This window comes from Pocillopora damicornis, chromosome 12 (genome assembly GCF_964200805.1).
Source record: "Pocillopora damicornis chromosome 12, jaPocDami1.2, whole genome shotgun sequence".
NCBI lineage: Eukaryota > Metazoa > Cnidaria > Anthozoa > Scleractinia > Pocilloporidae > Pocillopora > Pocillopora damicornis.
This window is the reverse complement of record NC_142681.1, coordinates 4,642,118-4,669,808: the sequence shown is the minus strand read 5'-3', so window position 1 is coordinate 4,669,808 and position 27,691 is coordinate 4,642,118. Positions and strand designations below refer to the sequence as shown.

The following is a 27,691-nucleotide window of genomic DNA, read 5'->3' as shown; positions in this document are numbered from 1 at the left end:
CTGATTGAAAGTACTATACGAGCTATGATTTATCATTTCATTCATTTTATTTTCAACCACAGTTACCCACAGACCTTTCTATTAAGATCCAACATTAAGCTTTATGTGTAAACAAGCACTTCATAAGATTGACACCTTTTCCATGTGACTGAAATAACTATTTTACCTAAAAATTGCCTTAGTTAGTTCCTAAGGCTCAAACTTCATACCGAAATTTTCAATCTTTTGGTAAAAACATGAGTATGAAGGGAGATTTTGATATTTCTTGCCTAATAGTGTATGTATGGGCTATTTTTTAGGGGAAAGTACAATGTAATACTGTCAGCAAAGTTAACCATTAAATAAGCTTGACACATATCTGCATGTACTCAGGCCTCTGCAATGTTAAAATTAAGGCACAGTCTTTATGTGATTTCCCAATCATTTCACAAGTAAATTTCATATGCATGTTAGAGGCAAGTGAAAAATGTTGACCCTTTCAGTCAGTTACACATGCCTTTTAAGTGATTTCTTAAGACTACACCTTGACCAAGATTTGTGATTGAACTGACCCTGAATATAAAAGCTAGTGAGCACCAATATAAATTTGCACTAACCCATAATTAGCTTCATAATGTTTTGAACAACCAGCCTGTAGGTCCCTAACATCTATAAGTTATAAATATTTGTAGTTGCCTGTGACATGTTAAAATACAAATTGCTTTGTGCAGGTTCACTCCACAATATCACTGCACATTGCAGTTCTATATACATCATAATCTGTCCTCATAAAGACTGCAGATATGCATTTCAGTGAAAGGAAACCATGTATAAAAAGATACATATGTACAAGCAGTAAGAATATGATACAAGACCCAAGAGAAGTTAGATAACATTATAAATTACGCACTCACTCAATATATTCCCTTGTAATATAACTGTTAGTAGTTAACAATATAAAAAAAACCTTCTTTGTAGTTTATTCATAGTATGTTACAACCGTATGAATGTTCCCCCCACCCCCCCCCCCAAATAATTTGGTGACAGTACAGGAAGGAGTTGCCATGACAATATTTCTTTTTTCCACTCACATGACTGTACTCCTACTGAAGAGAAATCTTGGTCTTAAATAAATCAGATCCTGGAATGGATCAGGCCTTGTAGTTTTTGGGATCAATTTCATCTTATGTGCCAGCAATTTCAGCTAAGGTAAAGATATGAACGAGGTACAACCTATTAAGTTTCATTCCAGTATCTGGGTGCAAGGGTTTGCATGGGAAAATTCTCAAATTAGCAGGGAAGCTAGCCTGCTATCTCAAGAACAAACTTATAGACTTTGCAAAGGAATAAAGGTGAGATTAGATCTTTGGCACACAGCTAGAGTAGTAGACCATGCAGGTTTCATATGGGTTCAAAAGATGTTTCTGCTTCAAGTGAGGCTTCTGACAGTCTACTGCCAAAGACGGAAGGATGACTGCATGATAAGGAAAAAAAAACAGGCAAACAACTGATTAGGAACACTACTTAATTTAAACAAATACTCATAAAGCATTTCTTAACCCTTACAATTCCAAAATCTCATTAGTAACTCTACATACTGTCTGCTATACCATTCTTATGATATTACATCACAGAATTTGGTGTTGGATCAACTGAAAATCCCCTTCCTGATAATTTTCTCTATTCTCATTACTTGCCTGCTTGATTATGTATTGATATCGTAAAGGTTAAAATATGATAGCCTTTTCAAAACTTTGCACTAGGCTTCTTCTGGTTAAAACCAAAGATTCATTCTCTTAATCAAATGAACAGTATATACAAGGCAGACAGTAGATTACCTTCTACCATCCATGAATCGTTGTAGGACCTGATCAGGGTCACCCTGCAAGCTGTTCTTGCTTCCACGTCCTTGCTGGATGAGTTCAAGTCTTTTTAGCCTCTCCTCACTTTTATTTGCTACTTCATCCACATTAAAACTTGTGACAGAATTTAAAGAGAAACCACCAGGGGTTGGAGGCTTGTAAGTGTCATGAGGCTGAAAAATAAACATTAAGTGCCATTTCATCGCATAATCTGCTATGAATGGTTTAAATTCAAAGTTTCCTTTTGCCTTTGCCAGTTTAAAAAGGGAAACTAAGTTAATTCTTCATTAAAACAACAAAAAGGAGTAATAATGGTCTGAGGGAGACAACCTGGTATCAAAATAAGAGGGAAGGTTGTTTCATCTTAGTGGGGAGTAATTTTAGGTATAAATTGCTGAAGGCATTTTCATACCACCTTGATAGCTATGGTAGAGTTGGAAGAGAGAACTCCTCTCATAGTCTGGTTACTTTGCAGGGTTTTGGCAAGTAAGTTCATCATAAATTTGAGACATAACTAGGAAATGATAACTACTAACTGAGACACCCAAAACACAACTTTCCAGCAACACCTGCCCACCTTAAAAACACAAGCCAAATTTTAGACCATAAACTGAAAGACAGTAAGGACTCCTGTGACAGTGCATCTGCAAAGTTCCAGGGATAGCTGTTTTTCTTTGGCCACTATTGCCTTGCTGAACTGTTTATTAGATCAATGTGTGAAATCCAGAAAACATTTTTTTAAGGGTGAAAATGAAATTTGTCACACCCAAATCTAACCCAGGTTTGAATGACAATTCGTTCTATCAATTTATGACATGAAAATCTGCATCCTTTAGATACAGTCACCCTCTGGCGAACTAACTGTCACAGGGAAACCTGTGATTGGCACTTGGGAAAACATGACAAGCTTTAAACTTTCTTACTCTGGGGTTTCTTGCCATTTCTTCAAGTTGCTTCCATCTCCGTCTTTCTCTGGCAGATGATTGCCTTGGCCTGGACGATACCATTTGTTCTATTGGAAGCAGTTGCTTTGGGTCATCAACAGCAAGGAATTGACTTTCTGATTCCAAAAGAGAGTCACGACTTGGTGGACGTCTTGTCAACTATAAATAGAGAAACAAGATGGTGCAATAGGTAATGGGAGGAGACTTCTATCAGCTTTGGTATCCATGGTATGATTAAAAGAAGACAGCTATTTAATGGAAAAATCTCATTCTCCATATGAATCACGTTTATTTGTTTTTCCCTAGGTTTGGTTTCTCAATGACATCAATCTCTTAGGAAATGATTGCAGTTTTCTGGTTTGCCCTCACAGCTTTAAAACAATACTTTTAACTTATTAGTGGAAAATTGGTAATTACAAACAGTGCATGTAAAGAAATACGATTATCACTCTAAGGCATGGTTGGATTCTGTCAATGAGAATTATCCAATATAGCAAAGCTAACTCTGAATACTTTGCATTTAGGTTCTGTCAGATAATAAGATAAGGGAAAAATTTAAATGAAAGAAACTTACTTGGTACGGTTGTCCACCTCTAGGAGACTGTTTGTTACTTTTGCTGGGATCTATTAACAATACATTAATTGTCAGTCAGAATGACTGTCAACCGAATACAATACTAGATGCAGTAATACATGCCTACCCAATCTCACATTAGGGATGTAAAATTAAGGTCTCAAAAAAAAAAATTGATCTCAACCCAGCTCACACTCCCCTACCCCTTTAAATCCTCACATAAGAATGCATATTCTCCCTACTGTTCTTTTTACATTTCCTTAGGTGTTGCTAAGGAGTATTTGTTAAACAATCAGTAGCTTCTTTAGTTGATGATCACTTCTTTTATTCTTGTGATCTAAATGCTTAATTCAGGGGTGGTATGGTAAGGAGAAATTAGATGCTAGTCACTCTTTGGAGCCAAAGGGTTAACCAATCTCTCATTCTTTGAAACATTTTAAATTGTTATAGTACCAAAATTAGCCAACACATTTTCAAAGGAGAAAAAGTCTATTAATATATTGATGCAAATCTGTGTTTCTCTTCCAAAAATCTAAAATAAAATGAGGCACAACTAAGATGACATTATTGCTGTGATGTGAAAATCAGCATTTTGTTGTTCACTCACTTGATCTCAATGCTGCAAGTTTGCCTTCTTGTTCTCTATAGATGAAACACAAAAAATGAATTAACACTTTATCAACTATGAATAAATGTCTTTCAAATTCGTGCATTTATTAAGTGTTTGTATGTGATGTTCTGCCACCTGTAATCAGCTCTAAAGACCAGTTCTATGAACTCATCATTAGCATTGTAATCTTTACAGACTGTCAATGCTAACCTGAGATAGGCCTGTTGTTGAAGATCTAACACACTGCCAGTAGACACTGGATCTGGAAACTTGCTTCTGAATTCCCCAGCAAGAGAAGATGTTTCTAAACACCAGAAAGATAAATAAATAAACCATAAGTAGGCAAGAAAAAACATCAACTCTCTGACTTGCATTTTATCATTACCTCACTACACTTTGTAACTTGCAATTATCTAGAACACACATACTAGTTAATTGGATGCTATGTAATAAAGAAAAGTTTTACTTTACCTTCATATTTCATCCTGTTAAACTCATCAGCTGCTGAAAATCCCTGCAAAAAGAGCAAAAAAAATTTTTTTAGTTATGAAAAAGTCATCAAATGATATTTTTTTCCAAAGAAAAAACTGCACATAAATTTCATCTATGGTTACCATAATAATATTAACCCCTTAAAACCCTAGAAGTGACCAGCATCTAGTTTCTCCTTACAGTAATACTGCTAAACCATTTATTAAGATCATGAGAATAAAGGAAATGATTGCCAACCTAAGAAACATTTATCCATAATTGAATTCTCCTCGTCTGTATCAAAAGAAACATACGGAGAAAAGTATGGAGAATATAGATACTGATGTTCGGGTGTAAAGGGTTAATAATTATATCATACCTCAGTATCTTTCTTTACTACAGCAGTTTTGTTGGCAAGAGCCCTATCAAAGACATCAACATCCCTTCTAACTCTAAAAAGACGAAACAGCACAATAACATTGAAAAGAGAGAAATAATAAAAATGATTTGTTTCAGAATATCTTCCTTATAATGTTACTATCTACCAGTTGCATGTTGATCACTTCAAGGACTTAAAGGTATAACCATATGTGTAATTGAGGGAAAAGAATAAACTTTCACGTGTTTAATAATTAATTAGTGAGTCTAACATTGGTATACCTTCTACTTTCAAGGTCTTCAGGAACTCTCTGCATCTCAGAGTAACTTTTCTGTGACAACAGGAAAAGCATATTTCAAAACATGCATTTTTCTCATTAATGACATAAGTATACTCAGTACAAAAAAAAAATCCATAATGCTACCAGCAGAACAAGATGTATAACTTTTGATAAGTATATTAATACTAAACTTTAAGAGACTTATCAAAGCTAGGCCATTAAACTCAGTTTATGTGTGTTTATGTTTAAAGCTAAAAATTTAATTTTTCTCTTCACTCTTGGCACTAAAAACCTACCATCCCCATTTGCATCAAAATATACTTTTTTCAAAACATGGGGGATTAGCCTGGAGATGAAGATTCAATAAACCTTTATACAGCAACAACGAAATAAAGTACAACATCCAGTTCTGATAAGAATAACTCTGATCACCATTAATAGTAGCTTTAAATTTAGTTTTTGCTTGCAATGTATTAATGTAGGTCTTACTGATACAGGTTAGAAAGAGTGTCAATTTAATTTTTTCATGTGTCTCCATGAGGAAATGAACCTCAGACCTTCAGCAAGTGCACTCCGTTGCTCCATTGCTAAGACACAGATACTCTGTTGTGAGCGAGGTCTATTAGGAGGTTCATATGACACATGTCCTACATACTGCTAGGATCAGCAATGTTGATAGCATCATGTTTGTTGAACTTCATAGATTTAATAGATTTTTTATTTACAAATATAATGGTTTCCAACAGAGACACACATCTTCAAAATCGTACAAACACAACTGTGTGGCACATACAGGTGTACTTCAAGTTAAACAGGGAAAAAAAGAATGTCAATAAATCATACCACAGCCGTAGAATGATCCATTTGCTGCTGCACTCTTTTCTCTTCATTTTTAAGTTGTTGCCTGAGTGCTGTCAGCTGACTCAGGACGTCTCTATCTGGTGCATCTCTCCTGACATGTTCTTTGAGAAAATAAAATTAAACTTTAACTGAAGAAGCTCTTGATTGCTAAACAAATTCTCCTTGTCAGTTGTCAAATGTAAAGAAAATTGTACAAAGAATCTGTAGACCCACGTTAGGGTGTTTAGGGTTAAAAACAATTTTGATCTGAAATTAAGTAAATAAAAATCATACCTGGCCCTCTTCTGGCCTGCATTGGAGGGGGAGTAGATCCTGCAACATACCCTAAATCCATAAAATAATGATGCAAATTTAATATGTTATAAGATCCATTGATTGCTACTGATAGCCCTGGGAGACATTTTCAAATTTTTAACTTCGAAAAAAAAAAATTAAAATTGAATTTAAAGTGAAGTCTGCTCAACAAGAAAAACATTTGAAGGCTCCATTCTCTTATGAACATAACCCTTTCCTAAACACTTTGCAGCAAGAATTACATTAATATTTTTTTCATAATATGCATCAATTTCTTCTCACCATTTACATTTTGTGGTGTCTGTTTGTTAGCTATTGCTGGAATTGGAGGTGATGATGACCTGAAGTTAGCTGTAACATCACCATCCCCCTAAAGGAAGGAAAGACAGAACATTCTTTTAAGGTATGACAACAAAACACAATTTCTCCTTGCTACCAACTTTCTTTACTCAGCAATAATTTTGAATTTGTATATTATTCAAACAAGGAAAAGAAGATAGAGTGTTCAGCTTCAGTGAAACATTTCATGAAAAGGGATCAAAAGTGTGCTAACCTAAACCTATGTTCTTTTCACAAGCAAATTGAGGTACAGAAAATTCTCAAAATGCTTCAGACATTCTACCTTACCTGGACCCACATCTTCAGGGAAATTCAACAAGCAGACAAAGTTGTTACAAAATATTAGTTAAGGCCATTGATAAACAATGTTAAAAGTTAACATTAATAACATTACAACACAGCCTTTGCCAGCTTAATTGTACATACCTCCATTCTTTTGAGGACAGTGGGGATGGGAGGTGAACTGCTTCTTTCTTGTGTTGAGGATTCCTGACATGAAAAGGGAAATTCATATATATATCTTTCAGCCTGTGAGCATCAGTATGCAAGAGTGCGAGAGATTTCAACCTTTTACCCTTCATATACAAGTATGAATTCCCTGAAAACAACTAAAGAACAAGAAACCCATGGCTTTCTCAGCCATTTTATAGCCACTGACTTTAGATTTACTAGGTTTACTTTAAGGAGTAACTATAAATTGATTTTTGATATTCATCCAGGATTCAATTAGTTTGGATTAACTTTGCAATGGAAAACTTTTGCCACCCTCTAAACTAATCAGATGCAGCACCAAAACCAATCACAATCTAGTCACCTGATTTTTCCCACACTTCAGGCAGCATCTTGTTTTTACCATGGATTCTCCCTGACTCTATACAGTATTTTACATTGCCCTATTTCACCATTGGATTTACTTTAGTTTTTCCATAAAGACACTCAATCTAAAAGCACTCTTTGAGACAAGTTCTCTAAAATACTGCTAGTTACATTGTAACAAAACAACAAATGATACTCACACTCACCTGACCAGCAGCTTTTTTGGCTGCTAATTCAGTATCAAGTTTTCTCTTGAGCTCTGCTTGCCTCTGTTCCTCCATTTCTTTCTTCTTCTTCTCTGCTTCTCTTTTCTTTGCCTCTTGAGCTTCCTTAATCTGTTCATTCTTCAATCTTGCCTACAGCACAAAAGTTTTAAATTAGCATTCACAATAGGCTGAGCAGCTGAATCCATCACAGTTGGTAAAGGCTCATGATTTATTACAAAGTGACCTTAATAATTAGTTTTAAAAATTTATTCAATCATTAGAAGCAGATACTGCACATTTGAGTACCTCCTCTTCTTTCTTTCGAGTTTTTTCTTGCTCTTCCTCAAAATCTTTCTGCATCTTTAGCCTTTCATCTGCTATTCTTTTTTCCTAAAGGAAATATGAATTATTTAAAAATCGTGTGTCCCACAAATCAAACAATGAGAATAAAGAAAACAATCAAGTACATGATATTGTCTCCAAAAAAAAAAAAAAGAAAAAAAAAACAGATTCTCAGGGAAGGCCAACAAGAACTTGTATAATTCTCAGAAACAAAAATTGACTTGACAAGTGAAAGGGTTAATTAAAAATTGACTTTCAAGATTCAGGAGAAAAAAGGATCCTGAGAAGTTGATATAGTTAAATAGTTATAAGTCAAAACAAAAAGAAAAGCATAAACTACTTGCATTTTACGACATGTGAGGGTTTTTAACGACTGGGGAAAAATAATATTTTTAGCGGATTATTGATGATGACTATTTATTCTATTTATTAAATTATATCCTACCAATTCTTCTTCCTCTCGTTTTATTTTCTCAAGTTCTTCCTTTTTCTTTTTCTCCTTTTCTTCAACCTGTAAATTGAAAATAGAGGTGAAAATATACTTTCATATCCACCTTCAGGCACTGCTGCTCACAAAATTAAAACTAGACATTATTGTGCACTGAATTACACAGTCATAGTTGTAATTAAAAGTACCTGTTTTCTAAGATGCTCTTGGTACTCCAGTTTGGCTGCTCTTTTGAGATCATCCTTATAACAAAAGGAATATAAACATCTTGATATCAGCCCTGAAGTACACCTAACCCAATACACCATAACATCATCTGTTCTCATAACCTATTTACATGATGGCTTTACATTACAAATTGCAAGGAGAAGTAACATGTTAATCACTTCTAGGAGTTAAAGGGCTAAAAGATTCCTTGAGCAGCAGCTGTACACATTTTCAACTCACAAAGATAAACAGCATGAAGGAATCATGGCACACTTTTCTGAGAGAGTGACATTTAGCAGGCATCCATAATATCCACAGCTGGACAAAGTTTCAATATTGAAAAGAGATTTGCTATGTATTCATGGAATTCTTATGTATATAGGTATGTTCCTACCTGTGGCTGAGCTTCCTTGAGGGGATCAGACCTTCCAAATGTTGTCCTTGGTCCATTTCCAGATAAGTCTAGTGAACAATAAAAATATCATGAATGAAAGCAACTGCACACAGTTAAGTGAAATTATCAGATGGACCACAATTTTTCATTGCCTGTAACCTTATTGATCATTGAAATGACGTCAACAATGTTCAAAACTTAAGTGAAACCATGAGGGGCAGCCAAGAGGTTTCACTGTAAAGTCACTGTCCCCATTTCAGAAAATTTAGAGTGCCACGTTCTCTCCAACATGGAAAGGATTGCTGGGTGTTGAGTTACATTTTATGCCATCTTTATTATTGATAACTTTATTGATGATCATGGTTCTTGACCAATGAGTGCATGGGAATTTCTACTGACAGTACCTGTTAACTAGCTGTATTACTGTATCATTCATAGCTAGAACAGCCAATCACTCAGTTACTACAGGCATAACTCAACACATGATATTTTTTAATCTGAAGGTAGTAACAATTACAGTGCTAGACCTATGCTATGACAAGCAAACTAAGAGGAATAGTAGGATTGTTAATATGTTTTCATTTGCTAAGAGTGGACTTACCATTTCCATTTCCTTTGGGTTAAACTTAATACCATTTATTCATACCCATTCAATTACACAAAATGTATATTTTTTAAACATTCATAGGCACTGCAGTTCAAGTAGCCAAGCTGCTAGAGAAACAAGCTAGCAAAGGATTTGGTCTGGGCCCTGACTCATTTTTGTGCTGCATCACTTATGAGACCGTTATTGCAGGCTACATGTACCTCATATTTCCAAAACCGTGGCTTGTCTTAGTTTGGAATTTCAAAATAAAATTTAAAAAAATACCTGTAGCTGGTGCTGGACTGGTCTGAATGTTCCCTCTTTGTCTTGGGGATAAGTAAGGAACACTAGGTGCTGATAAATCAAATCTGGTCTCTACTGGAGGCGGTTGTTCCCGAGGGCTGACATTTATTCCTTCATCATTATACTGCTTTAAAGTACGTAAGTTTGCTAGAAAAAGAAATATAGCATCTCAGTGTAATAAACCAACTTCTAGCAGCCTTTCTATTAAGAAATAGTGAGCTGACTGGGGTAAATATGACTGAATAAATGCCCATGACCACTCCTCTATCATTGTTTCACTTCAATTAATTTACAACTGTGTTCTAGTAGAGCCTTGTATCTGGAAGCATTAATTTCAAGACACACTTTTAGAGGTGGGCACCTCAGAGAAAAGAGCTTTAAGGCACCTAACAATTCTTTCTCAAAAGAAGTTTTGCCAGAAGAAAAGCTGGACAGGTTGAAGATAAGAAAAAGTGCCATCCTTATGCTCTTCTGTTTGTGGGGTGGGTATAAAGTTAACGACCTTTCCACACAAAACTGGCTGTAACAGATAACAAGGTTTTGTGTGATTTTTTAGTAACAAGTAAAAAGACACTTAGTCTGACAGATACGATCACATCTAGTTACCACCTCTACAGGCTCCAATTAAATAACCAGCGTACCAACAAGTTGTCCTCCAGAATCTCTTATGGGTGCACCAGCTCCACCCTTACCCCAAGGATTGTAATTAGCTGCTTCTTGTTCAATCTTCCTGTCATATCTGATAAACCAAAAACATTTGCCTAAACATATAAATTATTTCCAGGATTAACAAGTCACACTCAGATTTCTAAAACTAAGATTTGAACCCAGAATTTCAGTGCTGCCTGACCTCTCCTTTTCCTCCTTTTCTTTTCGCTTCTTTACTTCTCTTTCCTGCATCTAAAAGTGAAGGAAATTCTTAAATATTGCCACACAGTCTCTTGCTTTTAAGACCTTTTGGTTAAAGGTCTCCCTTTCATAGGGCCATCTAAATGTTTTCAGTAAGTTTCACACTGATGTGAGGTGACAAATTTGAGTTTCTAAGTTATGTTCTTGTTTTTGTTACATTTGTGAAATCCACCTTTAATTAGAGCTGGGAGTTGGCAAGTATTAGACCAAGTCAGGATTGGGTTTCAACCCACCTCACATCTGATTGAAAAATAGAGGGTTGATAAGCTTAAGAATTACCAACTTTAATATGTAAGGGAAACACCAACACATGGGTACAGTGAATAACTCCCCTAAAGGTATCCGAGTTTCCCCAGAATGAATAAATAAGTAACCCTTTAATGTCTGAGGGTGACAGGCATCTAACTTCTCACAACAGTATCACCCCTGAATCAAACATCAAGGTCATAAGGATAAAGGAAATGGTTGCAAGGTCAAGAGGCTCTCAAATATTATGCAAATTCTCTCGGTAAGAACCATCTTAAGTAGGTGCACACAGAACAGTATGGAGAACCTGTAAACTGATGCTAGGCTGTTAAGGGTTAAGTGTATTGCACTTTCCCTTGGGATGGTGTGTCGCAAAGGTTACCTGCCAGCATTTCCTCATGTTAACCTGACTGTTCATTAGAACCAATTTCTTGGTGAAGAGGTACACTACTGTTTAAAGTTTCACTTAACCCTTTAAGCCCTGATATCAACATGTATATTCTTGACACTGTTCTCCATATGTTTCTTATTTTACTTATTGAGAGAATTTGTTCAAACATCAAGACATTTCACCTTTGGTGATCATTTCATTCATTCTCATGATCTGTACATTTTATCTGGCAGTGATATTGTTAGGAGAAATAAGATGCTGATCACTATTGGGGCTTAAGGGGTTAAAAAGACAAATATTGACCCATGGCTTTCAGGAACCAGAATTTAACACTCTAAGCCACAACATCTCCCACTTCATTTCTAGCCCTGACTGGACAAAACAGTTTCACAAGTCAAATACCTGTCTCTTTAACTCTTCTTGATAGGCTTGCTGAGCAGCTTTCTTCTTGTCTACCAATGCTGGATCATCACTTCCTGTTCCAAAACTACTATAACCCCCAGGGGGCTGCAGACGGGAGTGAGGGCTTAACTCACCCTCATTCCCCTGGGGAAAGGATGATGGAGCAGGAGTGGTGTATCCTGTAACAATAAATCAGATTAGTGAAAAATGATTGCTTATCAGCATACCAGTACTCAAGAAAAAGTGGTATGACTCAAAAAGAATCGTTTGGAATCATAGAATAATTACAATACTCAAAAGATGGCCTGGTGTGCTCCAAGTGAGCAGTCTTAAACAGCACATTCAAAATAAATTAAGACACAGAAAATTTCTACATTTGTATATTTGACTTGTGATTCAATCAACAATCTTTGAATTCACAACTGAAGACTAATGAAATGAATCAAATCATTATTATGGTGGATCATGCAATTTCTACACCATAGATATTGCATTACAGTACCTTGGTCCCTTCTTGAATGTGCATCCCTAGTTTGAGCACCTGCATCGTAAAGTCAAGGCAATATCAAAATAATATTAATTTGTTTTTGCTTTTTAGTATAATTATACCACACAGTCAAGTGAATAGTGCTTTTCCCAAGTGCTGATTGGCTAGCTCAGAAGTGAATAACAAATACTAATTCACCTGTAGGCAGCCTATGACACAAAAAGAGTTTAATTTCCAACCATTTTTTGGTAGATTGAAAGAAATAAACTAATTTTTTTGTATCTCTGTGGTATATACCAAAATGATTATTCCCCTGAATGAAAGAGGTGGATATTACCTCACTACTTTGCAGCTAAGTAAATATTCACCACTATTCACCTTCACTTTGGTGAATTATTTTTAATTAACAAATTGCATTCCAATCTATCACCAAAACAGACAGAGACGTGTTATATGCCATTTGCCACATAAAATAGCGATAACCCAATTCATTCCCAATAACAACTCCTAAAAATATGAAGATTTACTCAAAAAAAGACCTAAATTACCTTCAGACATTCCACCATCCAGCTTTAGGCCTCCCCTGTTTGCTTGACCTCTTCTGGAATCCAAAGGCCCATTCAATGAAGGGGCTTGGGGAGCCCCCATTTCTAGAGACTCATAATAGTAGTAGGGGTCATCATAAGGATTTGAGTGAATCGCAGGGTGAGGAGGAGGTCTGGAACTAGGTCCATAGTTGGCTAGGGATGTGTCATAGCCTTGTGATTGAGAAGGATGTGATCTTCTATTGGTATTTGGGGGGGTTCTGTCAAGCTGAAAGAAAAATTGATGTTTTAAAACTCTAGAACTAATTAAAAATGAATAAACTAGATATATGTTTTTCCCCTTAGGCAATTCAAAAGTTGGGTTGGTTCCTGAATTTACAACCATGTCCATCTGAACAAATAACATTCTCATGATTTGAAGCTAGTTAAGTATCTGTTGTAGGTTACAGTTGGAATTCAGGTTGACCCTTTAAGCTGCAAGATCCAAATAGTATTCAAGAGAACACCCTCTAGCTGTTAAGCTTGTTTGTTTGTTATCCTTACCTGTTTGCACTAAGCATATTGGAATTGCAAAGAGAAGTTACACGTAAGTCACTTCTGGGGGTTAAAGGATTAACATGATTTCAAATTAGATTAACTGCAATTTTCTTGGTTTAAGAATTTGAGTCATTCACTGAGAAAAATGCAAATTAAAACAAACAAATTAGTTGTAACACATCCATTGTACATGCCATTGTATTCAGGAAAAAAAACAAGGATGAGGGAATGATTACAACAACTTATATCAACAGCAATTGTAGAGGAACAATGCAAAAATTGAAATAAAGACGATAATAACCTGTGAGTTCACTGGCCCACTGTCATTTTCCTCAACTCCCAAATGAAGCAGTTTTTCTCTGAAAATGAAACAGAATCATGGATCTAGAAACAATAAATCACTGAGAAATAAAAAGCTTCCCTGTATCTTTGGTTCCAGAAACTATGCACATGACATATATCTTTATATGGATCAACCTTTCACCTTTAGCTGCTGATAAATACATTCTTTGAAAAGTATCATAATTTCAGTCAACAAATTCATTGCACTCCCAGTGGATAGAGGAGTCTAGTTTAAAACCCTGTGCAAGTCACTGTGTTGTGACTTTGAGCAAGACACAAGCCTTACAGAGTGCTTCTTCCTATCCCAATTAAACAGTTAACCCTTTAACTCCCATGAGTGACCAAGACAGAATTTCTCCTCACAATCAGATTCAATGTCAATATCAAGCAGGCAAGTGATGAGAATAAAGAAAAATAGCCATAGGAAGATTATTAGTTGATCCAATACCAAATTCTCTGAATAAAATCTAAAGAATTGTATGGCAGACAGTAAGGAGGATTGCTAATAAGATCTTGGGAGTAAAAGGGTTAAGGAATCTTCACAAACTGTTGTGTAACTGCCTACTTTGACTTCCATTTAGTCCAGGAGAGAGAAGGGAGGGTAACCTAACTCCACCTTAGCTTGCTTCATGCCAAGGAAACTATGTTATGCACCTGCAGTAATGATACTACCACTCCAGTCATGACACTTTAATCTAACAAGAGTGCAAGATACCTTTTTTTGATGTTTGCCTGCTCTTGCATTTGTTGTTGCAGCTCCCTCTTATACTGTTCCTGTTTCTTGGCCTTATCTACCTTTGATTCCTGTGAACCTGAAGTTACCAAACAACCTTGTTTATCACTTGATCCACTTTTTGTTGTAGTGAAAGCATACAAAGGATTTAAATAACATTTGATATAACTGTATGACTAGCTCTGTGAATATCCAAGATGAGGCTGAGATGTGGATTGCAATTAACATCAGAAGTGACTAAATGTGAGATAAATAATTATTCTTCATAATACTAACAGGATTAGTGTTATCATCAGTCTTCAATAATTTTTTCACAAAACAGCAATTGAAACTCTTATTTTAATTTAATATCAGGCAGTTTACCTCCAATGATTCCAGCTCCTTCAAGAGGGGCAGAATGTGACCTGATACCAGTGTCTGTTTTGCTTCTCTGGAGTGTTTCATCTGGTGGAGGTTCTCTAAAAAGCAAAAAGGGTAACATGCTGTTTTTATAGAACAAGAATTCAATTTAAGAAGCTAAAAGAAATGCTAGGCATGAACAGTCTTTTAACCGAGGTGCACTGCACAGCCCACTAGGCTGCAATGTCACACATCAACATCCTGGTCAGTCAAACTAAAAAAGATTCTTCAAGGTAGTGCTCTAATTGAATAAGAAAGTATCAATCATTTATTGTGACTGGAAATTCATAGAAAACTAACACAAATCAATACAACTGAATTTCAATAGAATGCTAACCTAATAACCCTCAAAACATGTCGGTCGGGAGAACAACAAAAAATCTTGTAAATCCCAGGATGAGGACAAGTGATTTATCATCATTTGCCAAATATCCCACATAGGTTACTATGCCAAAAAACTAATTACAACTTAGTATTTTAATTGAATTATAACATGACATAAGACAATCATATAAAAAAAATACAGAGTAAAAAGTCACTGTGATAGTTTTGAGTAATTACTACATGACAATTGTTTGAAATATTGCGACAAATGCATTGCAAGTCATTTATTCACATTACTTAGATATTAAGTATTAGCTCAGCACTCCAACCAAAGTAACTGTTGGTTGAACTTAACACATTAACACAGTTACCTTTCTGGCAGATGAGCACTATTTCTCCTCTGTGGTCTTTTTCCTCTTCTTTTCATCTAACCACACAAGAAGGTAATGTGTCGTGTTCAGTACAAGTCCAGAAATGCACACAGTAAAAGAAAATGGCAGATTTGACAAAATTCCGTCAAACCAGGTGAATGTTCATGGATTTGAAGATTTTGGTGAATTTTAGTCAGAATTGACAGTATTTTATGAACTTTAGTCAAACATGTTCAAGCAAAACCTTGGTTTGATTTCTCACTGCATGCATTTCTGGACATATCTGTTTCAGTACAATCAAAACAAATTCTACTGAGAGGTTAGGAATTAAACTGATAAAACTGATAAAAGAAAATAAAAACCAATTAAAAATACAAACCCAGTCTAAAAGTTCCTCTTCTTCATCTTCATCATCATAATAATCAAGTTTCCTTCTAGGCTTGACCCATGCACTAAAAATGAGTTAAAACCCAATTAAATGAGGTATCCCCAACCTTTTATACCCTAACATGAGTGTGTATATTCTCCTTACTACTTACTCTCTCTACTATCTATGAATGCTGACAAGGAGAATTTGTTTAACAATCAAGAGCTTCTCTGGTTGGTGATTGTTTCCTTTCTCCACATGATCTTTACATTTGATTCTAGGGTTGTATCATAAGGAGAAATAAGAAGCCAGTCACTGCAAGGAGTTAAAAGACTGAGGCTTAGTAATTTGGAACATTTCTCTTTTACTAAAATTAATAGGATCTATAAAAAAAATTGTAAAATCCCAACTCTGGAAAAATCATAGTAACAAATTACTTGCAGGTACTATAATTTCAAGGTAATTCATGAGTGGCAGTAACAAAAAGACCTTACTCATCATCCAAATCTTCATCACCATGAAAACGAACACGCCTAGAGGAATCAAACAGAAAGGAAATCAGCTTATGAGAATGGGAATGGAAATTAAACAATGGACACTACACAAGGTGGCTTTTCTTGTCCACTGTTTCCAATTCAAATTGGAATTTGAAATGTTTTTACCACAGGAGGATGGACCCAGAGAAAAAACCCTCAAAGCAAGGATAAGAACCAACAACAAATTCAACTCACGTGTGATGCAATGTCCATGCAGGAATGGAAACCCAGGTCATAGTGGTGGGGGACAAGTGCTCTAACTTACTACTTTGCCATCCCTACTCTCCAACTATCAATCCTAAGAGAGACTTTTCATGATATGCACACTTCTCTACCACCAAAAAACACAACAACAGCAACAACAACAACAAATTGAGCATTTACCTCCCAATATCATGGTGCTTATTTCAAATTGTTAGATGGCTATTAAGCAACATAACTTTATCTTACTTTGATTCAAAGCTTTTCTCCCTCCTAGCTCTTGGTCGATTCCTGCTGAAACTCTGTGAGACCGTAAAAAAAAAACAGAATTTTTGAATAGTGTGAATAAAATAGAATTTAATCAAATTCATACAGTTGATGTTGTTTATATCACAATTGTGACCATCACACAACTCAACAGTACATGTTTAAAATTTAAACCAAACAAATTTAACATCTTACATCATAATCATCATCATCATCATATCTCCGACTAAGATATCCATCACTTCTTGAGTTCTGTTTATACTGTGGAGCATTCAGTCTCATGGGCCTGAAGGAGACAGAGGGTAAATGATAAGGTTTAATTAAATGAACTAATTAATAATGTGACACCTACATATTAAGCAACTCTCGCACATCTGCTCTCCAAGCAACCCCTGCCCTTCATATCTCTATGGGCCCATGCTGATATAAACCAACTGTCAATTGAGATAAATATTGCAGCAGCATGTACTGAAGGAAACTTAAAATTTCTGAACTTACCTTTCTGGTCCAGAATCATAGTCATCAAAACCTCTGTAACACCAAAGAGAAAGGTAAAAAATTGTTTTAATACCCATGACCAATGAAAAAAATCTTGGTTTTTGTAATCAAACCCAAAACAGAATTATGCAGAGAATCACAATGTAGAGTAAGTAAGAGCTCACACCTATATCTTCTCTCTTGGGCACGCTTTCTTTGTAAGATATCTTCATAGGACTCAAACAAGTTGCTTGGTTGTCTGTTTTCCCCTAGAATGAAGCCAATAAAAAACTAAGCATGGTGTGTTAATTTATCACAAGGGTTTGACCCTTTAACCCCCAGAAGTGATCAAAAAATAACTTCTCCCTACAATATCCATGCACTATCCACCAAACAGGTTATGAGAATACTCAAATATATCTAGTGGAAGTTATTATCTTAATCTAGCACCAAATTCTCACAACTTATTTACAAGGAAATGTGAGACAGTTAGAGGGGAGAATTAACCATCAGATCTTAGGAGTTAGAGGATTAAATTAACTTTTTCAATGAGCAACTGCCAAAGGTGAAATAGGTGGCAATAAGAGCTTGCTTGCAGGCTAAACAAACTGCAATGAGAGGTCTTACAGGCAGCAATGACCACCAGTAATGGCTTTGATTGACATCTCTATTAATTACCAATACCTAGAACTGGTTAGAGAATTTCTATCTTCTAGAGAATTACATAAATTATCTTATTAGAAAAATTCTTTAGCATTTCTTCATTTTTAAATGAATGTACCTTATTTTTTGTTTAAGAGAACAAAAGCTATTAAATAGTTAGTTCTGTTGGCAAATCAGACTTTTACCTCTGTCTTTGACATCATGGGCTCTTTCCAAATCCTGTGAAGGCAAAACCATAGTAAGAACCAAACATATGCTCATCACTCTAGCCTTATATATATATCTATACAGCTGTGAGCAGTTAATGATATCAAATAGTTCCAAATAGTTTAGAGCAATCACTCAGATGCAAGTATTTAGGGCAATATTAATTTTAAAAATATCATTTACATCATAGTTTTCTTTTCCTCTTCTTCTGTTTTTGTGGGAGTCATCATCATCCCTGTATTCATCCCTCCTTGTTTGGGACTAAAGAAATGAGGCAAATGATAACTTTAGATAAATTTAATTTGTTAAAATTCTATGAATCACAAAATTACAATCATTTTTCAAAAAATTCATTTTGCTGTTTGTGATACAAAGTAAGTAATAATTAACAAGCAAGAAGCTTGCCATCTAAACTCTTATGACGCAATTGCTACCAAATCTTTGAACAAAATTTTATTTCAGCACTTTAAATTGTTTCCATTTTGTGAATGTGGGGGGTATAATTGTGTAAGAAGACTTTTCCAAATAAAAATTTTGGTAAAATTATTATTTGTAATAATTGTAGTAAATTCAATGTTCTAATCAATAAATTCCTGACATCTTGTCAAATTGAAGCAGTATTTATCATCTTGATATTGATAAAGATATCATGCAACAAAACTTTTGAATTCTTTCAATCATAATAGGGAATAAGTGGTGCTAAATGACATACATAAGTATGTGAAAGCTTTCATAATTAAAAGCCCGATGTCAAGGTAAATAAGACATAATCACTTAGGCAACACAATGAGCCCACAAATATCTAAACCTCTGTTTTATCAAAGCAAAATAATTATCACCAGTTTACAACAACTAAATTTAAAAGCTCACAATCTTTACCAAAGGGTGAAGCCAGCTGTCATGAAAGTTTAGTTTTCCACCAAGAAGCCCAAACCTTTCAACAGTTCGGCAAGTTTCCTTTAACAACTCCAACTGAGCCCAGTCCATGAAATGAATGCTTCAATTTTTCTCCCCCTTTTCATTTTAACAATTCAGTCTAAGACTAAAGTTACCATGATTGTCCAATGTCCATCAATATAAATAACAAACTGACTTTAAAAACCATCATTTGATGGTTGAGTTCTTGACTTTTAAACTGGAAAAAACATTTCTTATTTCTTCACCAAAATTTATGAATTGAAGCTGAGAATTTTTAAACTCGTAACAATAATCAGTTGAGTTGAAAACTTTCATCGGTTCTTACTCATTATATACACCACCTGCTAAGGAAAACTGATATTATGCAAATATGTTATGTGGGAGGAATATAATCAAGATTATTAATTATTTAGGTTAGACATTATACTAAATGTGATCAGCTCAATAATATTATTAATTCCCAAATTTAGAGAATCTAATTCACAAAACGTGTGATAAATATGTTAATCAATGAATTCAGCAAAAAACCTTCTAAATCTAATAATTTCTGATATCACATGATAGTCACTGAAACTGTCATCATATTACGTTTTAGAATACCAGTATATCAACAAATTAAAAATAACATTATTCATGGCAAGGGAGGAAATTCTTGTCCATTCTCATAACCAGAAATCTCACAAAATTGGTATTATTTAACATGCTTTCAATATCCAAAACAAATTTATAAATAAAATTTTGAAGACCATATTGCTTTTAGGGTGATTCTCAATCAAGTGTCATAAGAACAAAACCAAATTTATAACGATGACCAATCAGACAAAAGGAGAACTGACTAATAAATTGTGTAAAAGACATAACTGACAACAGTTGACAAAATTCATTCAAGATCAGTTGTTTCAGCCAGAAATTAAAACAAGTAGGGAAACTACAAGAACACTAACCCCCTGTGACTTGTATCCTAGATAAGGGGTTGTGTTGGTGTCCAATAAAGCAGGGCTAGCTTTCCCTGTGCTGCGGATGTTTTTCTATGACCAAAACACAATAAGCTTAGTCAGTGAAAAAATTTCCACATCTTTAAGTTAAGTTACTTGGCTTCTTTATTACATTGAATAATTTGTGCACATGATGTAAGATTTTGCTTTTCTACAAATTGTTCAACCATGACCAGTAAATTACTCTGATTTAAATATCACTAATTATGTTAGGTTGAAAAATAATCATATTGTTCTGAGGTGATTTAAAATGTCTATCTAAACCCTGTCACTCCACAAAATAACTAGCATGTAATTTCTCCTCTCAATTTCAATACAATATCCAGAAAATGCCCAAAGAAAATACAATAGACAAACCTATCAGCTGAAAGGCGCATCTTGTGGCAACACCAAGTTCATCCAATTGATAGTAATTACATAGTAGCTTATGAGAAGAAGTTAGAAAGGAGAGTTCTCAATTTATAATTTCATACACTACCAGGAACTGTCAGTTGAGTCCCAGAGTAGTCTAGAATTGTGTTGGTTTTACTTTACTTCCATCTGTGCTAGTTAAGAAAACTTGTTACACATTCTTAACCATCAGACAAAACTTAAACAAAACTTTGTTTTCTGTTTGATTTCTCGTTGGTTCCTAGTAACATTTCCCCTCGTTAAACTGGCTGTTGTAGTCACTTAATTCAAAAGCTCTCTATCAGACAAATTGATGCTTACCTCTGCCAAATATTTTCTATAATCCTCTTTCCTCTCTTGACGCAACCTCTGTTGGTGTTTTTCATAACCTCCTAGCTTCAGGCCTCCTACATTATTGTCTTTCTCAGGGGTTGTTACTGAAAAAAGCAATAGTAATAAAATTATTAATGACACTTTATGATAACAATTCTAACAGACAAAAACTACCATTCTAGTCAATTTTAATCTGGTCAATCAGACCAAGCTACTTCAGCCCAGGAGACCTGGGATAAGCTCCATCATCTACGGGTGTACTTCTCATAATCAGACTAAATACTTTAACCCCCAAGATCTGATTGTTAATTCTCCCCTCTAGCTGCTACTCCTTTTCTTGTGAATTAGTCACGAGTATCTGGTGTTAGATCAAGATAACAACTTCTACCTGATATATTTGAGTACTCTCACTGCCAGTTTGCTGGATAGTGGACGAATATCATAGGTAAAAGTTACATGTGAATCACTTCTGGGAGTTAAAGGGTTAAATGTCAGATAAGATAATACACATACAAGTCTTACAGACATGCAAATGGCTAAAATGCTTATAAATGGCACATTGTTGAAATACATTTTACCTTTAGCCTTTGTCCTTGACTCAGATGCTGGAGTAGGAGCCACTTGGCCATACCTAAATAAAGATGAGATGACACAACTGACAATTGTTTTAATCAAAAAATTTAGAATTAAGTAAATAAACAAAAAAATACACCACAGTGTCTTCCTGCTATTCTTGTTCTAATCTTCTTAGATTTCTGCATGTTTAATAACTACTCTCACTGATAACAACCATTAAGGTGACTCTTCCAATAAAATCTAGATAACAATTTGAAGTGAGCATAGCACTGGGAGCCCTACTATTCCAGAGGACATAAATGTTAGCCCTGGATTCCAGAATAATTTTTGTTTTGAGCTAAAAACCCCAACAAAAAGAAACAAGGGTTTCATCTCATTTTTTAGGTTCATGGCATCCTTATGAGAGATTAAGTCATGATCAATTATCCTTAATCAATATACAAAAGGAAGTGAGGTCAAAAAGGAACTTTGCAGCCAAAAAAATATTGACTGCAAAGTACTAGAAGAAAAAACCTATTAAACCTAACTATAGGCATGAAGTAGAAGGTAATTGCATCACATTAGTGTCATATGACCAAGTTCAGATTGCAGCTAACAATACCTGTCATCATGTTTGTATCCTCTCGGACTTGTTCTGCTACGGTCCTATAACAAGATATAATAATGATTCTGTTGAAAGCCATCATCTAAATAACAACTCTACATCTATAAATTATTGTTGCTCAGCTGAAGGTGGCCATATAAAAAAAATACAATCTGGTTTAAGTTAAGAGTAATAAAGAAAGAAAAGAAATGAGAAATATGTTTAATCAGTATGTCATGAACAAGTACATGTTCAGAGTGCTTTGAGTCATTGACTCTCTCATCTTTCAACCCCAGTGTCAAATGTGTAAAATACTGCAAGATAACAATGTGGGTTGGGTTGTTCAAAGCTGGGTTAAGATAACCCAGGGTTAGTGTGAAATCTGATTTCAGATCTGATAGCTTAAAAGAAAATTCAGTCAAATTCTTTTTGCCTAGATTATAATTATTTGATGCTCTAAAAAGAAGACCAGAAATTATCCCAAAAAGGCTTTTGAATAAAGGAATAAATAAACCCAGATTAAAATTTAACTTTGGATTAGCACCAATTGGCCTTCAAACAACTGGGCCCTGATCTTTAGGTTTAGAGAGAACAAAATAGCAATTGTATTTCCAATTTTTAAGTGTAATTCTAAAATGGTACTTGGTTATAACTACTACATCACTACAGGCACCTAAGGCAAAACAACTTCTTGTAACTTGCAGTCAGCGAAAATACATTATTTGTTTACCACACAAACAGCTGGTTAAATGCAGCACTCGATGAGGCTGCTAAACAAAGTATCCGGCTGAAAGTGGTTTATCACGTACTTAAACAAAATTTCCATTTCCCCAAAGTCAATAATTTGTGAGCATTACGTTATTGGTAAAATCATCGTTAAAAATTAAGACTATCAGGCACAGTGCCTTCAAACTATTAACGTACAGCTGCATATGCTTATCGGAAAACAGTTATTGTAAACTTAAAAGTTTAAAAATTGCTCAGAAAACTTAAATAAATTAATTGACGTCAAAATATCGCTTTTACCTCGTTTTCTTGAGCCCGTAACATTTCGGCCCTTTCCTGTTCAAGCTTCCGCTTCTGAGATTCAATGAAGCTTGACAAGTCCTCTGCCATTTCCGAAAAATATGTTTCTAAAGCATGAAAATTAAATTTGACCAGGACACCAATACCGAAAGTTGTTTGTAGTCAAGTGGACAATAACAATTCACACATGAATTCTCCGCCTTTTTGTCGCATTGTTAGAATACAGCTGAAGACCAGTTAGTAGTTTAACCGGTATGTAGGTATAAATTCGGTTACCAAAGGGCTAGAAATAGTGAAAGAACTTTAAAATTAGCATTCCAAAGTTGTTAGCGTTGATATCCGCCATGTTTCTAGTTACCATTACCCATAACGACTCTCGGTTGATACAAAGAGCCCGTTGTTGATTGGTTCAAACTTTGACCAATGAACTGAAGGTTAAGAAACAGGAAAGTCTGGAACAGAGAAACTTATTGTAAATAGAGGAGCGACTAAGCGCAGAAACATCAAAACACAGTTTACCTGTGAGCGCTCTTAGTGATGGGTACTTCAGAGGATAAGGTCAAGCTCTTGAGCAAGGACCAAATCGAAGCTCCATTTCCCGATGTTGAGGTGGAAGACGAAAATACGGAGGAAGGTTCGGACCATATCTGGAGATTCGTCTGCTATGCCCTGGCGTACATGGTGGTAGTCGGTGTATTTTTGTCTGCGATCACTTTTCAGAATTCAAGTACCGACGAGCAATCATTTTCACGAGATGCAGGTTTGTTAATACTTCTGTATGTTTGATTAACGAGAAAAAATTGAAGCGGAAAGTTATGACTACCTTTCTGATTCTGTCGAGTTGCTCGATCACCTTCCACCTTTTGCTCCTCGCTGCCGCATCTTCAGAGGGGTTAGATCATGTTCTATTTCTAGTGTATCGTTTTTCGAACTGATGCGATTTGGGGAACGTTATTTTGAAAAAAACGTTGCTAAAAAAGATTTGAAGTCGACTCGATTCTTCAGTTCTGGGTTTCACAGACCATCTGCTTCTCCGATGGGTTCATTTCGACTTTATTCGAAGTACTTTATTCATTGCCTCATTGCTTTTGATGTGATACCTAGTGGATGCCTTTTCCATGTCTAAAATGGTTTTAAATTCATTTTTCTTTTAAAGTAGCCTGGGTTAAATCGAAGGAACGTGGATCAGCGGAACATATTTTGATCTTAAACCACAAAAGCTACTTCCAGCTTTACCGTTTGACGCAACTATTTAATGAGAGCTAAAAATAGGGCAATTACTTATAAGAAACGGTGAGACGTGACGAGCATAGAACTGGATGTATGATAAGAGGGAGTCTTTGCAGTTTAAACCTGATGACATGCAGATATTTGCATTGCCTTTTAACCGCTGTTTAATACTCACTTCTCTCCCCCCACATACACCCAACTACAGACCCATTGCTTTATGGCCAATGTATAGGTCTGGCTCTTATGGGGTGAGATCTAAATCCTAGATTTTAAATTTTGGGACATTAAAATTGGGGTTACAGTATTTTAGAAGTTATTTATATTCTTTCAGGGTACAAAGCACGTGTCAGACAAATTAGGCCTGGAGAACGCTTTGATGACAGACTCATGCATGACATGAGGATGAGAGAAGAACATCGTCATGCCAAGATGTTTCCTATGTTTAAACCTCCACCTTTACCTGAATCCTCATATGATCCACCTTCAAGATTTGAAAAGGCAAAAACAGGTAAATATTTAAGTTAACAGCAATCAGACTACTTGAAGTCTCTAAATTGAACCTTGAATGTCCTTTTTCTAAATTAAGTTTTTCATTAACATGATGTGCTCCTCATCAGCTTGGGTGGAAAATTTATTTCCTACTGCTGCTTCTCTGTGTGAGTTACTGTAAATTGAATGCTTTTGGTTTCTTGGTGGCCATTGAGATTTAAAAGGCAACAGTTTAAAAGGTACAGTTGCTCTGCCTAATGTTTTCATGAAATCTAAACAAACACAGTTATTTTGTCAAAATTAGTCAAAGTAGAGCTATAAGTAGGGTTGCATTTTATTGTTAAGTTTTTTAATATTTTTCTCCATTTCCTGATATGTAGCAAGGTACATTGTGCACAACAGTGACTGGGGATCAATATCAACCATTTCTGTTTCAATGTCTGGAGTACCTTTTGGAATGGCAATTTCCTTTAGTGATGGCACTGTCACTAACAGCACAGGGGTACCATACTTCTATGTGGCAAAGTTTGACCCAATAGTGAAAAACATTGAGGCCAACAACCTATCCACCTTGGCACTGTCGGAGGCACAGAGTGATTACTGCAAAGTTCATAAATGGGATCCTGAAGATCCTCTTTGCTCCAGAGTGACTCTTATTGGAAAGGTAGTCTGTCATTTCTTTTACATCCAGTACTGGTAATCAATGCATAAGTTCTCCTCAAAATTTAAGCATATTATCCAGGGAAGAGGAGATAAGAATAAACTTATCTATCAGGAAAATGGTGTTGTCTTGATAAAACACCAAATTCTCTGAACTGAATCACAGGGAACTGAATTACAAGGAAAAATATATCTGTAATAAGAGAGAGTTTCTGATCAGTTTTTCAGTCAGAGGTAGCAGGCTATTTCCAAAGGTATCCAGGATGGTGGCTATAAGACAAAAGGTGTCCAAAATGTTTCATCCAATTCAAACCTGAGACAGATTTTGAAATCATTGCAGCTTGTCCATGTTGGTCCTGAGGAAGAAAAGTTTGCACTAAATGCCATCTTTGCTAGACATCCTGTGATGAAAACATGGCCTAAAGATCATGGTGAGTTCCCAAATATATATGGGTCCCAGTTTTTTATTTTTACCACATTTTGACATCATCTGTAATCTTTTACTGAACAAATGCACAGCAATAGAATCTGTTTCTTGAACTGAATATTTTTCTTCCAGGTTGGCAAACACTGAAGCTTGTAATCACAGACGTGTGGCTTGTCGATTTCTATGGGGGTGCCACTATGGTGCCTGTAAAAGATTACTTTAAGGCTGAGTTGTAAATGAACTAAATCTTTAGAGCAGGATTTCTAAAGCTAAAAATGTTGAAAATTCACTTTTGAAAAGAGTCAGTTACTCTTAATATTATTAGAATAATGATTGAGGAAGTGGCACAGTGTTAGGAATGCTTGCCCCTTCCTGTGTGGCCCACTAAGCTCCTGACTCGGTGTTTCTTGTGGGTTTAGCTTTTTCTGTTTTTTTTTTTTACCCTCAAAGAGATTTCATTATTTTTTTTTAATTTTACTATGCCATTGTGGCCTGCAAGCAGGCACAAGGCACTATGGGAGAGATTTGCCATAAAAAAAGTGAACTGGAGCTTATGCTATAGTACTTACACAAGCTTTCATTTATGAAATTGAAACTTACAGCTCAAACCATGGTTCATGGGAAGCATTTATCTCATGATACTGGATAATCATTAGATTTATACACGTAGGTGGGTTTGATGCTTTTTAACCACAATGCAGACTGTAGAATTGTACTTGTAATTTAACTTTAATATATTAGGTTTTCTCTATGCAGGAAAGAAAAGTTTATCATGGGGAAAAGTGTCTGTAATGAAAATTTAAAATAAAGTTTCTGAATTTTAATAGATTGTTAGTTCTTGACTTCAAAGTGTCTTGCTTTATTTTTAAATGCAATACTTTTTTTGTTAATTTTATTTTTTTTGATCCATTAACTGAAATTCTAGGGCTCTCTTGTATGAAACACTTGTTTCTTTCTGAATGGTGTTTCTTGATACAATCATACTATATATGTATGTATGTTAAAGTAAAAGTGTCAGTGGCACAGTAATCAGTTGGAATGTGAGGTGTTAAAAGACGACATAGGTACTTGGCCAGGTTGTAATTGTGTGTTCCTATAGAAGATACGATGGGGCGAAATGGCGGTGTAGAGTTAGCTTCACTATCCTTATGCATTTTAGGAAGGCCGTAAATTCTTGCTGGTTGGGAGCCTTTGGGGTAGATGTTTTCATACACCCGGTTGTCGAGATGAGCATTTTTCTTCAATTAATGACCTGGATATCAAACTGGTTTTCTCTTCCTTCAAAATCGGTAACTTGTTTGGTGTGAAAGACCCTGTCCCTGACGGGCTCCGTTCACGTGTGGTTTATAAGTTTGTATGCGCTGGCTGTAATGCCTGTTACGTCGGTGAAACCTGCCGGCGTTTTTCCACAGGTGTTAGAGAGCACTTAGTCAGTGACAGGGCCTCTCACATTTTCAGGCATCTGAAAGATTCTCCACATTGTCGTGCTTTGTGTTCTACAGATAACTTCCATGTTTTAGATCACACCTCCACCAGCTTTCAGCTTAAGATAAAAGAGGCTATTCATATTCAAAGAGAGCAACCATCTTTGAATCAGCAATTACACCATGTAAATCTAAAACTATCTTTTTAACTCTCACACTTTCATGCTTTACCTTTTTTCTTGTTGTCCCTATTCATCCTAATTAGCATTGTTCTACTTACTATATAGTTCAACTTTCAACGCTTTGTACGGTAATTAACTGAAGATGACAGAAGTTTCTGT

The 27,691-nt window shown here is 35.4% G+C and overlaps 2 protein-coding genes across 4 annotated transcripts; one reads left to right on the top strand and one right to left on the bottom strand.

The window, feature by feature from the left end:
- Positions 1-28: 28 nt before the first annotated feature.
- On the bottom strand, positions 29-23,510 carry LOC113681542 (centrosome and spindle pole-associated protein 1). Of its 3 annotated transcripts, none has more exons than XM_089188727.1 (41): positions 23,121-23,510; positions 22,113-22,156; positions 21,514-21,566; positions 20,924-21,039; positions 20,162-20,245; positions 18,483-18,560; positions 18,278-18,311; positions 17,617-17,698; positions 17,451-17,483; positions 17,148-17,238; positions 16,935-16,987; positions 16,443-16,481; positions 15,961-16,033; positions 15,582-15,637; positions 14,851-14,945; positions 14,470-14,566; positions 13,714-13,771; positions 12,879-13,143; positions 12,346-12,384; positions 11,844-12,022; positions 10,746-10,795; positions 10,537-10,634; positions 9,878-10,042; positions 9,007-9,074; positions 8,594-8,647; positions 8,403-8,468; positions 7,922-8,005; positions 7,610-7,765; positions 7,020-7,082; positions 6,537-6,624; positions 6,234-6,284; positions 5,943-6,061; positions 5,101-5,150; positions 4,820-4,892; positions 4,441-4,483; positions 4,180-4,273; positions 3,967-4,001; positions 3,360-3,409; positions 2,765-2,944; positions 1,818-2,014; positions 29-1,453 (listed from the first exon to the last, which is right to left on the bottom strand). In XM_089188727.1, exons 1-41 carry the CDS (start codon positions 23,208-23,210, stop codon positions 1,381-1,383), a joined length of 3,516 nt encoding a protein of 1,171 aa, XP_089044853.1. In that variant the 5' UTR covers positions 23,211-23,510; the 3' UTR covers positions 29-1,380. The 3 variants fall into 3 exon arrangements, with proteins under 3 accessions (XP_089044853.1, XP_089044854.1, XP_089044855.1); XM_089188728.1 differs by having other exon boundaries at positions 7,616-7,765; XM_089188729.1 differs by lacking the exons at positions 20,162-20,245; positions 20,924-21,039; positions 21,514-21,566; positions 22,113-22,156; positions 23,121-23,510 and adding an exon at positions 19,179-19,766.
- Positions 23,511-23,543: 33 nt separating this feature from the next.
- Positions 23,544-26,750, top strand: LOC113681553 (protein CREG1). The gene is made up of 5 exons (XM_027198653.2): positions 23,544-23,880; positions 24,682-24,858; positions 25,220-25,503; positions 25,840-25,930; positions 26,059-26,750. Exons 1-5 carry the CDS (start codon positions 23,658-23,660, stop codon positions 26,160-26,162), a joined length of 879 nt encoding a protein of 292 aa, XP_027054454.2. The 5' UTR covers positions 23,544-23,657; the 3' UTR covers positions 26,163-26,750.
- The last annotated feature ends 941 nt before the right edge of the window (positions 26,751-27,691 follow it).

What these genes read in the sequence shown, in the direction of transcription:
- LOC113681542 (XM_089188727.1), bottom strand. Translation starts at nt 23,210, where the DNA reads ATGGCAGAGGACTTGTCAAGCTTCATTGAATCTCAGAAGCGGAAGCTT. An exon ending in ATGATGATGATGATTATGAT is followed by an intron (nt 16,988 to 17,147) that starts GTAAGATGTTAA and finishes ACGGTCTCACAG; the next exon opens with AGTTTCAGCAGGAATCGACC. An exon ending in AACGAGAGGAAGAAGAATTG is followed by an intron (nt 8,006 to 8,402) that starts GTAGGATATAAT and finishes TATTTCCTTTAG; the next exon opens with GAAAAAAGAATAGCAGATGA.
- LOC113681553 (XM_027198653.2), top strand. Translation starts at nt 23,658, where the DNA reads ATGGGTACTTCAGAGGATAAGGTCAAGCTCTTGAGCAAGGACCAAATC. An exon ending in ATTTGAAAAGGCAAAAACAG is followed by an intron (nt 24,859 to 25,219) that starts GTAAATATTTAA and finishes CCTGATATGTAG; the next exon opens with CAAGGTACATTGTGCACAAC. An exon ending in GAGTGACTCTTATTGGAAAG is followed by an intron (nt 25,504 to 25,839) that starts GTAGTCTGTCAT and finishes AAATCATTGCAG; the next exon opens with CTTGTCCATGTTGGTCCTGA.